Source organism: Paramisgurnus dabryanus, chromosome 9 (assembly GCF_030506205.2).
Source record: "Paramisgurnus dabryanus chromosome 9, PD_genome_1.1, whole genome shotgun sequence".
NCBI lineage: Eukaryota > Metazoa > Chordata > Actinopteri > Cypriniformes > Cobitidae > Paramisgurnus > Paramisgurnus dabryanus.
The window spans coordinates 36,729,544-36,747,625 of NC_133345.1; the positions used below are offsets into that span (position 1 = coordinate 36,729,544).

An 18,082-nucleotide genomic window follows, 5' to 3' on the forward strand; every position below is an offset into this window, starting at 1 on the left:
TGCACAAAATTACCCTTATTATTATTATTACTTACATTTCAAGTTACTGTGTGTTGGTAGTATGATTGCATTTCTATTTGTCATCAACAGACCAAGAGTTCTCAGAGCGCTACTCCAGTTGGCTCTCAGAAAAAAGTTAAACGCACACTACCTCATCCACCACCAGAAGAAGACACCATTATCGGCCTCTCTGGCTACACCTCTGGTTCTGCCAGAAGGCGAATGTGTAGAAACACCACTATGGCACGGGCCAAAATCCTGCAAGACATAGACAAAGAGCTGGATTTGGTGGAACGTGAGTCCTCAAAACTCCGTAAGATACAGGCAGAACTTGATGAGGAGGAGAAAGAGATAGATGCTAAATTGAGATATCTGGAGATGGGTATAAATCGAAGAAAAGAGGCTTTACTGAAAGAGAGAGAGAAGAGAGAGAGAGCCTACTTACAAGGTGTGGCAGAGGAACGAGACTACATGTCAGATAGTGAGGTCAGCAACATCAGAGAGGCACGAGGTAATGGTCATGGAGTAGAGCGGCCACGGACTGCACCACAGTCTGAGTTAGATCAGTTCATCCCACCACAGAGTGAGGCTGAGTCTCAGTATGCTTCACTTACAAGCCCATATTCCCATTATCAGTATGATTCCCAAAGCCAAACACCAGGTCAGTATCCACAAAAGAATTTATACCAGCAGTCTCTTTATCATCAGCAGGTGTCCCCTTACCAATCTATCTACTCATCTGTGCCCTCACTAAACCAGCAGTCCCAGCAGACTGGCTATGACCATTCCTCACTCCTACTGATGCAACAGAAACCTCGTCAGACTACTTTGTCTGATTTAGAGCCAAAGATTACAACTAACTATGAGGTTGTACGCAACCAGCCCATCCTAATTGTCCCTACGTCCACAGAGAGTGCCTACGGAGTTTCCCATCTTGGCGGTAAATACAGTAACCTTGACCTAAGGATGGGCCTTGAGGAGAGAGCCAGCATGGCCAGCAGCCCCATGTCTAGCATATCAGCTGAGTCCTTCTATGCAGACCTGGATCACCACAATGCCAGAAACTATGTCCTGATTGATGACATCGGAGAACTTACCAAAGGGTCCTCAAGCCTTGGTTCAAGCTTCGGCATTGCTGATAAGGATATTGGCAAAGCTGAACGACTGCTCCGGACTGCTGATGTTCGCCGAGCGGCAGATGTGGCAGATTTTCTTGGCCCTCTTCAGGCTGCATCCCGACTGCATTCATATGGTAAAGCAGAAGAAGATTCAATGGAGGAGCCATATGAATTAAAAATGTTAAAACAGCAAATTAAGCACGAGTTTAGGCGAGGTACAGAAAGTCTTGAGCAGCTCGCAGGACTGCCTCACTACCTCCACTCTGACACTAGCCTTAGGCATTTCCCAAAAGCTGAAAAATATAGCATAGGGAGATTAACTTTAGAGAAACAAGCTGCCAAGCAACTCCCTGCATCAGTTCTTTACCAGAAACAGCTGAAGAACAAGAAAGCATTGATTGACCCTAAAATAATAAAGTTTTCACCCATTCAAGAGAGCAGGGACCTTGAGTTAGACTACAGCAACTTTTTGGCCTCTGCAAGCTCATCAGTAGGTGGACTGTCTGCCAGAGCAAGGCTCTTGCAGGACGAGATCACATTTGGTCTTCGAAAGAACCTTGTTGAACAACAGAAATATCTTGGTTCAGCACTTGGTGCTAACCTTGCTCAATCACTCAACTTTGGACAGTCTGTTCACCTAGGACCAACCATAAGGTCATCCCTTCATGAGGATGGTACATACCCCAGTGGCAATCGGTCAAGGCCCTCCTCTAGACCTTCTTCTGTATATGGACTGGACCTGTCTATCAAAACAGACCTCTCAAATTCCTCACTACGACTGAAAACAGAAGGGGAGGGTATGGACTCCCAGTATGTTTCAGCAAGGGCTAAACCAACAAGTCTGCCGATTAGTCAGAGCAGGGGTCGAATTCCCATTGTTGCACAAAATTCTGAAGAGGAGAGTCCACTGAGCCCTGTTGGTCAGCCCATGGGAATGGCCAGGGCATCTGCAGGCCCACTTCCACCTATCTCAGCAGACTCACGGGACCAGTACGGCTCCAGTCATTCTCTTCCAGAAGTCCAACAGCACATGAGAGAGGAATCCAGGACAAGTGGATATGAACGAGACATTGTTTTTTTAAAGGATGACCTTCAAGGGGCCATGTCTGATAGTGAAGGTAAATTTGTTATGAGATCTATCTTTACTTACTTTTTTACTTACTTTTGTTTCCATGTTTTCCATTGTGTTTTACTTATACTTTAAATTTCCATATGCACATGTACACTTTTTATGTACAAATGCATGCTAGAAAAATACAAATTTGCAACTTGCAACAAACAAAATGCAATTTTTTGTTACATTTAAGATTTTGGTATATAACACACCTGTTTATTTAGTTATCCTTAATTATACACAATGGGTCTCTAATATTTTTACAGCCCTAAATTTGACTGCATTTTATTTATTTCACAGTATTGCATAGTACTGAAAGTGGTGACTAGTTATCTTAGGAAGCATTGTACTATATTTTTCTCAGATACCAAAAAGGAAATGCCATTATTTGGGTCATTTTAACCCAGAAATGTGTTCTGTCCTATAGTTACCCAGCCTTGAGTTAAATATTTTTTAGAGTGTAGAATATAAATGTTCCCAGGGTACTTTTTCCAGCAGCTATGGGCTATTGATAAGGGCATTAACTTAAGTAATAATTAAACTTCTATCTTTTGGTGAAGACATTTTCAAATTTTGTATTCATGGAAGTACCTGGCTCAGCTTGGTTGGTTTTCATTAATCCAGTAATAGAATATTCCAGGCTGTAGAAATGAATGTGCCATCACATTGATTGGACAAATCTTATGTATTGAATGCACATTTCCTCATGCTGTCCTTGTGGACACTAGAATGGAAAATTTTGTACATTTGACGTGTGTTTAATTTTAGAGGTGTTTAATTTAAATGAGTGTCATGTGTCTTTAGCGCTTGACATCATTTATAAAATATTTTTAGTTTATAAGCTGTTTTTTACTTAGTGCTTCATTTCATACCTTAAATTTTCCTATTCAAGCCTTAATTTACCTTTTTAATGATGTCACATTACTGTCTGTCATGAATGTTTTTAATTTTCATCATCAATCATTTTTAACACTTGTTACATGAACATTAATTTCAGATTAAATTGGTATACAGTGAATTCTCTCATGTATGCCTTTGTACTAAATATTTACTATACCTTTTCTTGAAGTGAATGTGTGTTGTAAAGGTTTGCGTTATAGATCATTTGTTTTGTAGACATTAAAACATGCATATTAAATACTTAAATTTGTTTGTAATGCCAATGTTGCAACAGATTTAGAAATCTCTTGGAGTAAGATCTCGCAAGCCATTTGGAAAGTTTAGCATAAAGATGATGAAAAATCAATGCAAGTAAACAGTGCAAAAATTGAATAAAATGTATATATATTGTTTGCCACAAAACAAAGGGGCAGACGTGACCCCAGGCTTTATTGTGAGTTTATCAGAAATTATTTGTGTTTTCAAAGCAACTATTTAGCTTTTGCTTGTAGAATCCATCCTGCCTTATGAATGAAAGTTCTCACTGTAAAAAAAATCTTTGCTGCCTTACATTTTTTTTTGTTTAATCAACAAAAAATTTACAAGTCATTTCAACTTACTATTATTTATCTTGACAAGAGATGAATTGCTACAACTAAAATATTTCAACTATATTTTATAAGTTAAAACAACTAATCTCTATTCAAGATAAATAATAGAAAGTTAAAATGACTTGTAATGCTGAGTTAATTAAACAAAAAAAATATTTTTTTACAGTGTAGGTTTTGGGTGCTGTCAGTACTGTAATAACAGCATGCATAACTTTAAGGACAAATTTAAGCATAAACTGTGTTTGCAGTGATGCACTTAAAATTTAAGTATTTGGGGGATGACAGTATAAACACCAAAATACACAGTTTTGAATGTTTTTCCACAGGACTTTGTAATTTTAATTTGAGACTATAGTGTGATAAACTTTCTTGCAATGTTGTTTAACAGCAATGCAAGCTTTACATTTACTTTTAGAGCTTCACTACTGTAAACACGATTTTTACTTTGGTTGTTCATAAGTGACAGGTACATTTCTGTCTGTGCTAAACAGTTAGCCATTTTGTTGTTTTGCATTAACTATATTTCAATAATCTACTATTCATTTAAGAATGTTTGTAACACTGTTTAAAAAATTAGCATCACAAAGATTTCGTAATTGCAACTCTGTTAAAAGTTGTGTACTATAAATCTTACAACTACCAGACTATTATCTTAGATCCCAAACAGGACTGTAATGTGTTTTTACTGTATGTTCTTTATGGCAGTGTTTCCCAACCTTTTGTGTGTCAGCCTTAATCCATAAATACCATTTATCGACAGAAATGTGTTACTTTTAAATCATTTTATACAAGATTAGAGATGGCATTATCAGTCTTTTTAATAAGAAAATTGACATTAGCCTACTTAAAAATGCACAGTTCATCATTTCAGGTTTATTAGTAAACAATGCAAAATCTAAATGTTTCCAAGAACTTTCTGATTTACAGATGGCTTTGGTTGGGAATGACTGTTTTAAAGATAATTGCATGTATTAGTAATCACAATCGGGCAGTAAATATAGATGTGTATTTATTGGCACAAATTAGCTCAAATCTCTGTATAAAGGCTAATTTTACTGTGAATTCTTTGAAACACAATGTTTGCACTACAGCTGGAGGTCCTAGCTGGAATGTGAAAGGTGAGAACTGCTGTTCAACAACCTTCAAATCAGTCATTAAGCATAAACCTACTTTCATGTGTGCCATAGTCTTGAGTGATGGGCATTTCTCAGTGGTGCACATCAGACCCATCCTGGTATTCATGATCACTACACTCCTCAATGTCTCTGACATGGCCTGATTATATCAACCAGGGCACGTACATGTCGATACTGTATATTTGCATACTGTAGCAGGAGTGTCCCAGAATGCCAGTTTTTGCTGTGTCAAAGTTACGTTCTCAGGTACCGCATCATTCACTTGGAAGATTGCGCTTGTGTAATTAAAGGGACACCCCACTTTAAAAAAAAAAATATATGCTAATTTTCCAGCTCCCCTAGAGTTAAAAATTAAATTTTTACCGTTTTGGAATCCATTCAGCTGGTCTCTGGGTCTGGCGCTACCACTTTTAGCATAGCTTAGCACAATCCATTGATCTGATTAGACCATTAGCTTTGGGCTCAAAAATAACCAAAGATTTTCAATATTTTTCCTAATTAAAACTTGACTCTTCTATAGTTAAATCGTGTACTAAGACCGACAAAATTAAAAGATGCGATATTCTAGGCACATATGGCTAGGAACTATACTCTCATTCTGGCATAATAATAGCCATATCTGCCTAGAAAATAGCAACTTTTAATTTTCCGTCTAATACCCAATGCTAATGGTCTAATTAGATTCAATGGATTGTGCAAAGCTATGCTAAAATTGGTACCGCCAGACCCAGAGATCAGCTGAATGGATTCCAAAACGGTAAAAATCAAATGACCAAACAGTATTTAAAAAAGTGGAGTGTCCCTTTAAGTTAATGCATTGTTGATTTATGACATTTGCATTGTTGATGGACAGAATATCAGTTTTCTTTTTACTTGGTTAGGAGTCAGATTAGGATCTCAAGAGTGGTGCAGCATAAAAAATGCTTACAGAGTATTGTAATCTAGACAGCTGCAGGTTTGTGCAAGATGCCTAGTACACAAAACAGAAGACACGCTCACCCAATGTATTTTGGGTATGTGCTGATGTTTCTGCAGTATTCAGGGAAATTGTAGTATTTAAAGAAAGTGTATAATATGCAAAATACCATGGTGGGTAGTTGGTGGGTGTTATGATTTGTTACACTAGGTATAATACAAATGATAGGGGTTGTTTTGAATCCAGCGTTGGGACAAACCTAGCTGTTTGGTTAAATTTGCCCAGAATTTTTTAATATTTAACTCAATAAAGGGTTAAACCAACCTAGCATTTGTATTAAAACAACACTGTATAGGTTAAATTACAACGCAGTGGGTTTGGTTCATCCCCTTTGGACCTAGTTGGGGCGTTAAGACTATTCACAGTGCAGTCTCCTCTAGAATAATTCAAATATTACATATTAACATTGTGTCAGAAGGTGATAGTAAGTAGTTTGCAGATTGAAGTACAGCAGGGAAAATAAGTATTTGACACATCAGCATTTTTTATCAGTAAGGGGATTTCTAAGTGGGCTATTGACACAAAATTTCCTCAAGATGTAGCCATCAAGTCAAATATTGAATTCCTACAAAGAAATCAGAACATTTAGGTATACAAGTTGAGTCATAATAAATAAAGTGAAACGACATAGGGAAATATTATTGAAACATGAAGAGAACAAGGTGCAAAATGGCATAGAAACTACCCAGGCAGAACTTCAGGAAGACCTTGCATCAGTAGGTACTGTTGTTTCAAAGAAAACTATAAGCAATGCAATGAACCCCCATGGCACCCATGCACGCTCACCACGCAAGACTCCATTGCTGAACAAAAAGCATGTTGAGGCTCGGTTAAAGTTTGCAAAAGAGCATTTGGAGAAGCCTGTGGATTATTGGGAGACTATACAGTAGTATGGTCAGATGAAAGGAAGATTTAACTTTTTGGCAGTCATTCTACACACCATGTTTGGAGAAGAAATGGCACTGCCCATCACCCCAAGAACACCATACCAACAGTTAAGTTTGGGGGTGGAAGCATCATGCTTTGGGGCTGCTTTTCAGCAAAGGGGTACTGGCAGACTTCATATTATTAAAGGCAGGATGAATGGAGAAATGTACCCAAACATTTGGACTTCTGCCATCCACCAGAAACCTGAAAATTAAAAAAGGGTGGACATTTCACCAATACAGTGATCCCAAACACAAGGCCAAGAAAACAATGAAGTGGTTTAAAAGAAACACAATCAAGTTGCTTGAATGGCCCTGTCAATCACCTGACCTAAATCCCATAAAATCTATGGAAGGAACTGAAGATCAAAGTTCATAAAAAAAGCCTGAGGAACCTTCCAGATTTAAAGAGCAATGCAGACGACTGGTCTCTTCATACAAGAGGCGTCTAGCAAAGGCTTTCCTACAAAGTATTAAATAAAGTGTGTTCAGTACTTATTCCCTGTGTCATTTCACTTTATTTATTATGACTCAACTTGTATACTTAAATGTTCTGATTTGATTTCTTTGTATAAATTCAATATTTGGCTTGATGGCTACATCTGGTGGAAATTTTGTGTCTATAGCCCACTTAGAAATCCCCTTACTGATAAAAATGCTGATGTGTCAAATACTTATTTTCCCCGCTGTATATGTAAATTCAGTTCTGTATGTTTTGTAGAAGCTGTAGTCATATTAGTTGGAGTATTTAGATTACAGTGTGCTAAATACAGTACACTAATAATAGTGCTAAACATCAAAAATGTGGTGAGACATCTCATCTTCACACTGTATGATATGTGTGTATATCTGCTGTGGCTAAGACCCCACAGCAGTTCTTTATTAAATGTTCAGCGCATGATGTGTAGCTCGGACCTAAAGAGACACAGCATGCATGTTCATGTGTGCATGCCTTCAACATGTCTCAGATCATTACTTTTCCTACATTCACCAGACTCTTCCACTGCCTCCACTGGGGTCGGGATACCTAAACAAACACATCCTGTGATATATAGGTCAGCTTGAAACATGGATGTTGTTCTTTGAAGCCCTCACCCAAGTAGTCAGTGATTCTAGCAAAGAAATTCGCTAACTGTGGGGTGGTGAAGGGATGGTTGGAAGAAAAGTGGTGGAGTGGGACACGTGCCTCAGTTTCATCACTTGTGATCGTACAGTGGCTTTTTTCCTGTCTTCTAGCATACCACCTTCAGCATGAAGAGACGGACTGGTTTGACAAACCTCGCCGTGGTGGACCAGAGGCATTCCAGGCCCTGGACAGAAGACAGGTGAGGTTGAAGCCCAATGGGTTACTGTGGTTTTACATTACGCTATTTTGTGAGTCCTCCACCAATGTTCATGTTAGACAAACATTATGGGTGTGAATTTTAGGTTACCATTTTAAAATAAAGGTGTAGAAGAACCATTTTTGGCTGAATGGTTCCATAATGAACCTTTATTAATATCTCTTAATATATTTCTGTGTATTGTTTTCATTGTTGTAGGTAAAAGGCAGTCATTTCCCTTTCCCACACACTCGCATCAAACTACAGCGGGACCCCAAAGACCACACTGTCTCAGGTATGTTTACACACAGCAATAACTCCACAAGATCCATAGTGTAATCAATTAGGCCAAAAAAACTGAATTACTGTATGGAAAATGGAGTACTCTGTATTGATCAAGAGATCAAATTAAGGACTTGTGTTACTAAGCCGCTTTAATTAGGATTCAATTATCAGCTAAACTTAATTTATATGTTTTCAGGGAGTGGTCTGGGAATAAGAGTTGTTGGTGGGAAAGAGATTCCAGGGACCAATAGAGAGATCGGAGCATATATTGCCAGGGTTTCAGCAGGAGGATCTGCAGAGCAGTCGGGAAAACTTGTTGAAGGTAAGAATTTATTTTTTATGCTACATTTTAACTTTTGAAAAAAAGCTCAATTTTTAAATATTTTAAATGAAAAAATATTTCAGTATTTACACTGAAAAAAAGATATTCATTCAATTTACTAAATTATTTTAAGGTAAGTGGTTGCAATCAATTTATTTAAGCTGCATTAAAACAAAGATTTTTTTTTATTTTTTTTTGCCTTCCTATTAATTTTTTTGTTTAAATGTAGTTTAAATAAATTGATTGCAACCACTTATTATCTTAAACAAATTGAGTAAATTGAATGAATCTTTTTTTTTTCAGTGTAACAAAGAAACAATTATTTGGTAATAAATGGGAAAAAAACATAAAGTTTTTATTTCTGTGAAATTCAATCAAATTATGAGATTAGTTACATTAAAGTTTGATTTCAATAATTGATTTAATTAGTAAGTATTAAAGATATTAAGGTTGTATTTTTATATAATGTTGTTTGCATTATAATAAATTATTTAAAGATATGATCAGTAAATCGCATAATTTACTTTGGCTGGGTTTTCACAGTAAAGTGAAGAGCCCAATGGGTACATATTTTGATCCTTAAAGATCATATATGGGCAATTACATGAAAATATCAACCTTATCATGAAAAGTAAAGTTTTTACCGAAAGTTTTTAACCATACTGATATCTCAGATACCGAGCCTCTAAGGTGACATTGGAGTAAAAAAAATCTAAAGTTTAGTTTCATGTGCACACATGAAACTTTCGCTTTAAACTTTATTTAATTTTGTCTCCATGTCCCCTTAAGGGGATCGCACACCGGCCGCGCAGCTCAGCGTCGCGCCGCGTCTAGTGGCGTCTAGGACAACTCGGAGGTATTGTAAACCGGAAGTGCACGTTAAATAGCGCGAGCTTTGTCAGATAGCGTCTACTTCAAAATGCAAAATATACGTTAGCAGCCAATGTTAATCGTTAATGATTTGGGACAAATATGATGTTATTTAATGTTAAACTATGTGAGTGGCGCTGTGTGGTGTGACAGGGATTTGAGCAACTTCCTGAGTCACAGCTGGACGGCGCGGACAGGCGCCACCTGGCGGCGCCGGTGTGCGTATACTCATAGAAAACAATGTGTTCGATTTTTTTTTGAACGGTGCGGCCGGTGTGCGATCCCCTTTAGGGGCTCCGTACTCAAATGTAAATATTTGGAAGTTAAAATTTAAAAAGTTACAAAATACCCATTAAAAAAGGTTTTTTTATTATACTCTGTAGTTAAGTCCATAATGGAACAATTCAAATAAATTAAATAAGTATTAAATGTTTTTTTGAAAAGCCATTCCATCTTCATTTGTTGGGTATTACTGCTTCTAGCTTGTGCATTTTAATTAGCATAATGAATTTTTTTGTCATATCCATAACACATGCATGTTTCCAATATCAGTATAAACTGATATTTTCTGATTTCAACTCTATCATTAAGGGTTTGTGAAAATATAAACAGATCGTCTAATATATTGGTAATAAATGCATTCCCTAAGAAATTCTATAAAAAATTTTGAGTGCAAAGTCACATCCATAATGCTGAAATTGCCCATGTACTTTATGCTAAAGTCTTTATAGCAAGCATAAGCATTTTAATTTGCTGGTTTAAAGTGTTTGTGCGATGTTGTACTCTGAGAAATAACCATTTAAAGTATCTTTGTCTTTTAATATTTCAGTACGGATGCAGTTGTTGTGTTCTGATTGCTCTTCTTGTTGACAGGTGCTGGTTCAGCATGCACTGTCAATTTAAATGAGCTCTTGTGATACAAGCTTAGCTTCCTGCACACGCTTTAGCTTCGGGTGAAAACCTAGTCGGGGGTTTGATTTCAAAACATGCAATTTAGTAAACACTCAGCATTCTCATTTAACCCTTGATAGTGTGGTAGCAATTTTGGGATCAAAGTTTTATTATACATCGTTTCATTCTTGTTGATATGATGATGCCTTCATTAAAATTGCATGTAAATAGTGACAGAACATAACTGAAACAGATATGTTTCCTTTGCCGTGTAAAAGTCTTTGTATTTTTTATTTATTTTGTCTTTTAGATATGAAAGCACTGATCTGCTGGTAGATTACTTGCATCTGTTATCTTTAGTATGTGCTTTTCTTGATACAGTTTAATAGTTTCTGCTACCACGCTAAAGCAAATGCCATGTAGCTGAATAAAAAAACACTGATAGATATGGATTTATTATTTATTTTTTGACCCAGAAATGCACAAAGTATACATGCATACCTTTACTTTGCAACATGTAAAGAATAAAATGATTTATTTGTTAAGGGTTTTATTAATCATTTTATTCACAAAATTCTATATTATAATATATTTATAATTTAAACACATTATTTCCATATCCTAGGACATGAAATAAGCATGAATAAATGTTTAACATAAATCCAGTTGTTGGATTTGATTAACCCAGCAAATGTTTACATGTATATTTGAACCAACAATTGGTTAAAACAACCCAGCATACTGTTGGATAATTACAACCCAAAAGGTTGGGTTTGTCCTGTTATGATCCAATGCTGGGATAAAATAAGCAGTTTTTGAGAGTGTATATGTATTATGTGTTATAATTTTTTTTTACATTCAAGCTTTATCTAATATGATCTGATCTGATTTGATTTGAAAGCTCATTTGTTTGGCCAAGTAAAAATATAGCAAATGACGCTTAAATCTTTTACTTACAAGCATCAAAGCTAAAATAATGATTTCCGACTGGTGGTGCTAATATCATAAGTGAAGATATGAATAACGTCCCTGCTGAACATTTATGAAAGGCTTTTGAGTGGGAACTGATTGTGCGGAGCAGAAAAACATTGAAATTTAATTCTGTTGTTATCATCCACTGAAGCGCTCCGAATGCAGAGGGGTTATCTGAAGACTCGCTTTCATTTGTGTAAGTGCAGAAGCTGTGGCCTGGAGTGGGTTTGAGTTTGCAGTGTCGCTTTAAAAAGACTTTACTCTTCTGCATTTGTTTCCATCTCTGAAGCTCCAAAACTATTTTCTTGTAGTAAGTGGAGTGTTTAGACAGGCATAATAATGTGAAGACGTCTGTGTCTGTGTAGGTAATTCAGTGATTGTTTTCCCCTCTGGGATAAAAAAATCACTTTTAACTTTCTATCTCTGTATGAGTCAGTCATAAAAATTCCTGACATTTGTCTTTCTTTTTTTCTGGCTGAATAATTTTATGACATCGGTACTTTTAACCTAAAAGCTTTAGTTTTAGATTTAAGGCTTTTGAAAAGTAAATATAGATGATATCTTTAGGGATGTCTAAAAAGTTTACTGTTTGCCAAGATTTGTTTTGCGAGTGTCTGTAAATACTTAAATATTTTACTCTGTTCTTCAGGAATGCAAGTTCTGGAGTGGAATGGGATCTCTCTGTTGGGAAAAACATATGAAGAGGTGCAAAGCATTGTGGGGCAACAATGTGGAGAGGCAGAAATATGTGTGCGCCTGTAAGTTACGCTGATGTTTGGGAATAAAGCTTTCAATCTTACAAAATGGTACCAGAAGATACTATAGTAAAACTATGTATGTCTGGCATTTACTGTTATACAATAGCGTTATTTAAAATACCTTTGAGTGCCATATTAACCATGTCACATATTTTATATACAGTAAAAGGACCATGCTGCTACAATCTGTACAATGTCAGGGCAGCAGTATTTTTTGTAAGATTCACATCAATGAATGAAAGGTTCATTTGTTGTCTTCAAGCAAACATGGCTTTTTGTTGTTGCTGTGTAGGGACCTAAACATGCTGTCTGACATCGAGCATCCTCAACAACTAGACCTCCATACACAGCTGAGAGCTGGTGAGTGTTTCCAACATTTTGCATTAACATCAATGGATCGAATTAAATCACCTTGAAAGAAATTTGAAAATTAGCCCATATTTTACTAATTCTGAAGCCATCCTAGGGGTATGCCAAACACAGTCATGTGAGTTATATTAAAAATAATCCTGGCTCTTTTCAGCTTTACAATAGTGCCCCATTTTGTAAAGTGCATACATCCATCAGTAATTAATCCATGTTGTTATTAAAGGGCACCTATAATGCAAAATCCACTTTGACATAATGTGTCCAAATTTCACCCTACGATGAAAAAACATTTTGTTTTTTAATCCACATTAAACAAAAGCAGTCTCATTAGACATGCCGTTTTGATTTTCTTCGGTGCCCTTTAAATGTCTTCAGAAGCTGGGTTTTTGTAATGTCGGACCGACTCTCCCTTGAACAGGCGTACAGCTGTAGTTAATAAAGTCTGAAAGATATTTCCTTACAAAAACCCATTGCTAAATTTTATTTTTGGGGTGAACTATTCTTTTGATGTTAGGCTGCTATTTTCTATTTCTGAATAGTAAAATATGAACAAAGCAACCCTGGATTATGTTCAGCTAGTATTAAAAAAGTTTAAGTGTGACGTGTTTTAATGCTTTTGTACTTAACTCTACTTTAGTACTTAAATCTATTATCACAAACCTGATTCATGTGCTTTATTGTTCACTTTGGTGGAAATACATAAAAAACGTTAAAAGCTGCTCAATAGTCATTTACACTTGCTACTTTGAGTTTATGGTGTTTGTATTGATCTGTAAATTGAAATCAACCGGGATATGAGAGTGTTGCGTGTTATTTACAACAACTGTACATTCATACTGTATGCTGTGAAGGTGAACGTCAACGTTCTCCAGGTGTTGACCCAAAGCAGCTGGCCGCAGAGCTGCAGAAGGTTTCCCAACAGCAGGCTCCGACCTCGGTGCTGTCTGCACTGGAGAGAGCCGGACACCTGCATTCAGCCACAGGATCTGGGGCCTCCAGTGGTGTTCCCAGCCCGGGACAACCGGGCTCCCCATCCGTTAGCAAAAAGCGCCACAGCAGCAAGGTATTGCACACTGTGTGTGTGCGTCTGTAAAATCTTATGTAGAGTGAATATTAAATGTTCTGTCTAAAGGCTACTGCAAATTAGATTGAAAGCGGATTGGGTTTAATTTCCTTTCTTTCGTGTTTCAGTCGACAGAGGCCCTGAAGTCACAACCACATCCAATCACTGGTGAAATACAAGTGAGTCTGTGTGTTATATCTCACATCATCTGTTCAGTTTTTTCACTCTGGTGTTTTTTACAAGAAAGGGAAGAATTACTGATAATGTTCTGACACAGATATTTTTGTGAAAATGTTTTTACTATTGCATTGCTGCAAAGAAACCAAATTTTAACCTTTATTTAAAGGGACACTCCACTTTTTTTTATAAACGATTGGATTTATACTGCAGTGCATAAACTTGTATAAGAGTAAAAGCTGAATGCACTGAATGTTATCTGTTATGCCATATTCATGTTTTTCTCTCAGCTTCAAATCAACTATGACAAGAACATGGGTAACTTGATTGTTCATGTGCTACAAGCAAGAAGTCTTGCACCTAGAGAAAACAACGGATACACAGATCCTTTTGTTAAAGTCTATCTTCTACCAGGGAGAGGGTGAGTATCTCTGTAGCATCTCTGTGTGTTTGTGCAAGCAACTGTGTGTGAGAGAGAGAAACACAGAGAGAGAGAGAGAGAGAGAGAGAGAGAGAGAGATGTGAAAGCTGTACCAAATCTCTACCTCAAATTCTTTAATGTTTGTCTTTGTCTGCATATATAAGTGTTCAGGGGCTTAGCAGGCATTTTAAAAGTGTGTGGGGGGGGGGCATCTCTGAGGTGAAGTGACCCTCAAAGGCCAAACAAATGTATGTTATGGACAAAGTAAATACATTTATATTCACATAATACAATCTATATACCAATTGCCACTTTATAGCACCCAGTGGTAGGTTTGGGAATATGCCATGATAGCTTACAGCCGGGGTCTCAAACTCAAAATGTCTTTGTGCCATTTCTGAGACTGACATTTCATTGGAGACCGCAGAGCTATTTTAGCGTTCAAAAAAGTGCAATATTTCTGTAAATGCACTGTTTAAATTCTATTATTTAATGTATGCATTATTTTATAAAAGTAAGTAAATATTTTCTTAACCTTATCTTAAATAACTAAGGCCTATTAAAACCTTGCACTAAACTAACAAATATATTTCTGAATACATTTATTAACTATTATACAATTTTTTATTAAATGTGGAAAAATATTAATATGTGAAAGTGATCCTTAAACTTTTGAATGGGTAGTCAATTTTACATAAGCTAGTTGGACAGAAAAAAATAATAATGCTGCTCTATGTGTAATTGCATAGCAAGCTAGATAATAACATATTATACTTCATTATATAAAGGAGTATACATACTTCTATCCTCTGTACGTTTCTCCTCATCTTTCCTCTTTTCTTAACCTAGGCACTTGATGGCTCTTTTTCTTATCTGTAGTTTAATATGTGTTGCATTAGATCTACCACTCTGCCTCTCTATCCGGTGTTTCCATTAGAAGCTGTGACTTGATGTGAACTAACCCCGCTGCAGCTTTTCTCTGAGTAACAGCTATCCAAGTACCCACCCGGAAGTAACAAATCTTCTCTGTTTGAGACTGGCTTTCAGGAACCAATTTTTTATATTATACTCAAATTTAAATAACCTTGTAAGACTTACACTTTGAGACCTTTGTGGACATAATATACACTCACCTAAAGGATTATTAGGAACACCTGTTCAATTTCTCATTAATGCAATTATACAATCAACCAATCAATCACATGGCAGTTGCTTTAATGCATTTAGGGGTGTGGTCCTGGTCAAGACAATCTCCTGATTGAAGAATGGGAAAGAAAGGTGATTTAGGCCATTTTGAGCGTGCCATGGTTGTTGGTGCCAGACGGGCCGGTCTGAGTATTTCACAATCTGCTCAGTTACTGGGATTTTCACGCACAACATTTCTAGGGTTTACAAAGAATGGTGTGAAAATGGAAAAACATCCAATATGCGGCAGTCCTGTGGGCGAAAATGCCTTGTTGATGCTAGAGGTCAGAGGGGAATGGGCCGTCTGATTCAAGCTGAGAGAAGAGCAACTTTGACTGAAATAACCACTCGTTACAACCGAGGTATGCAGCAAAGCATTTGTGAAGCCACAACACGCACAACCTTGAGGCAGATGGGCTACAACAGCAGAAGACCCCACCGGGTACCACTCATCTCCACTACAAATAGGAAAAAGTGGCTACAATTTGCATGAGCTCACCAAAATTAGACAGTTGAAGACTGGAAAAATGTTGCCTGGTCTGATGAGTCTCGATTTCTGTTGAGACATTCAGATGGTAGAGTCAGAATTTGGCGTAAACAGAATGAGAACATGGATCCATCAGCCTACCACACTGCAGGCTGGTGGTGGTGGTGTAATGGTGTGGGGGATGTTTTCTTCGCACACTTCAGGCCCCTTAGTGCCAATTGTGCATCATTTAAATGCTACGGCCTACCTGAGCATTGTTTCTGACCATGTCCATTACTTTATGACCACCATGTCCCCATCCTCTGACAGCTACTTCCAGCAGGATAATGCACCATGTCACAAAGCTCAAATAATTTCTAATTGGTTTCTTGAACATTACAATGAGTTCACTGTACTAAAATGGCCCTACAGTCACCAGATCTCAACCCAATAGAGCATCTTTGGGATGTGGTAGAATGGGAGCTTCGTGCCCTGGATGTGAATCCCACAAATTTCCATCAACTGCAAGATGCTATCCTATCAATATGTGCCAACATTTCTAAAGAATGCTTTCAGCACCTTGTTGAATCAATGCCGCGTAGAATTAAGGCAGTTCTGAAGGAGAAAGGGGGTCAAACACAGTATTAGTATGGTGTTCCTAAAAATCCTTTAGGTGAGTGTACATAATATTTTTATGATCATGCCTCATTCTTAATGGGTTCCATTGACTTTTGTTGCATGACTCACGTCCAGTGTAAACACGGTGTAAGGTCATATCATAACATAGAAATTCCACCATAGCATAACACATACGTACAGGGTGTGTTTGAAATAAGAATGTTATTGTCCTCTGCTTTTTATGGGATGCATGTAACATGTCCCAAAACCGCCAAAAGGGCGAAGAGAAGTCGAACGTGAAATAAATCACAATAGCAATAGGAGATTTGGAGCTCATGGCAGACACTTACTTACGTATGATTGGCTGAGTGTTAGTTTGCTTAGGTAAAAAACCACACAAGAAATAATTTTGGAACTGGGTCAAAAAAGTGCTAGGGACATAATTACCTTTTATTAAAAATGTCTGCTACGCCCCTGTAAGTGTTGTATTGTGGTTAATTTATTGTCTAATATTTTTCTGAATCTTGACTTTAGTTTTTTTTATTTTAGGCCCCTCCTTTTTCCAAAAAACACCCCACTTTGTGTGGAATATTTGAGTCAAAGAGTCAGATTTAGGTGGTAAGAGGATAATTCAGGATACAAAAGTACAACATTAAGCCAGTGAAACACTAGGCATACAAATACTGTATGTTCCCAATGATAACATGCTCATCCACTAGGCTAAAAACTTCTCTATAGCCTTACTCCTTTAGTTCTGACTTATTGGAACGCTAAAGTGGAAGAGAAGTCAATTTTTATTAGCTTACTCTTCCTCTCCTAACATGCACCTAGTAATCAAGCTCAGTGTCTCGGACTGAAATCACTAAAGTGTGGAGACAGGCCGATCAGTATGGCTTCCACCGGTATGGGGTGTGTAATCCTATATCTACCATCTCCTAATGGCCATATCTGCCATGTTTATGAGATTATGAGTCCATATTACCTGTGCAGATGATCTTTCCGTCTGATGCTAAAAACTGGAATCCACCCAGATCGTCAGGGGCAAGCTTTCCTTTCCAGTTTGGAGGGTGTGTGTTTTCCCCAGTTTTGGATTCTCTGACCATTGTCTGTTTGTCTGTATGCTTTTACTTTGCATTCGTACAAATCTCTGGATTGGTTCAGCCAAGTCATGGTTGTCCAGAACGCAAGGTAGCGTGGCGATTCTTTTTCTTTTCATTTTTGCTGTTTCATTAGTGTGTGTTTGTGTGTGTGTCTTGTCTTTGGATTTTCTTTTATCATTATCTAGCTGTCATACAAGGTGAACCTCATTTGTGGTGTGTCTCAGATCTACCTCAAAAGCAAACCTCTACCTCTGAAGTTCACATTACCTCTGAAGTTGGTTTTGATATATGTAAAGATCAAATAGTTCTTATAACCATCCTTGCAAAAGTGAGAATGGTGGCACCAATTTTAAATATGTTTCAAATGAGATTTTGCAGCATGGACATTGATTGCCATACAATTCATATGAGCACATTAAAGGATTGGTCCATTTTCTTAAAAAAAAAAAAAATCTAGATAATTTACTCGCCACCATGTCATCCAAAATGTTGATGTCTTTCTT

At 37.1% G+C, this 18,082-nt stretch overlaps 1 protein-coding gene across 5 annotated transcripts in view; it reads left to right on the forward strand.

The window, feature by feature from the left end:
- Nucleotides 1-18,082, forward strand: part of pclob (piccolo presynaptic cytomatrix protein b) — a 93,936-nt gene that overhangs the window by 57,794 nt on the left and 18,060 nt on the right. For 3 of the 5 annotated variants that reach the window (XM_065283537.1, XM_065283535.1, XM_065283540.1), the window contains exons 19-29: nucleotides 91-2,236; nucleotides 4,814-4,840; nucleotides 7,997-8,085; nucleotides 8,302-8,377; nucleotides 8,564-8,689; nucleotides 12,072-12,180; nucleotides 12,473-12,540; nucleotides 13,401-13,612; nucleotides 13,741-13,791; nucleotides 14,080-14,210; nucleotides 17,641-17,667. In XM_065283537.1, the coding sequence (XP_065139609.1) occupies nucleotides 91-2,236; nucleotides 4,814-4,840; nucleotides 7,997-8,085; nucleotides 8,302-8,377; nucleotides 8,564-8,689; nucleotides 12,072-12,180; nucleotides 12,473-12,540; nucleotides 13,401-13,612; nucleotides 13,741-13,791; nucleotides 14,080-14,210; nucleotides 17,641-17,667 (3,062 nt within the window). The remainder of the gene's footprint in view (nucleotides 1-90; nucleotides 2,237-4,813; nucleotides 4,841-7,996; nucleotides 8,086-8,301; nucleotides 8,378-8,563; nucleotides 8,690-12,071; nucleotides 12,181-12,472; nucleotides 12,541-13,400; nucleotides 13,613-13,740; nucleotides 13,792-14,079; nucleotides 14,211-17,640; nucleotides 17,668-18,082) is intronic. The other 2 variants (XM_065283538.1, XM_065283539.1) reach the window with 2 other exon arrangements.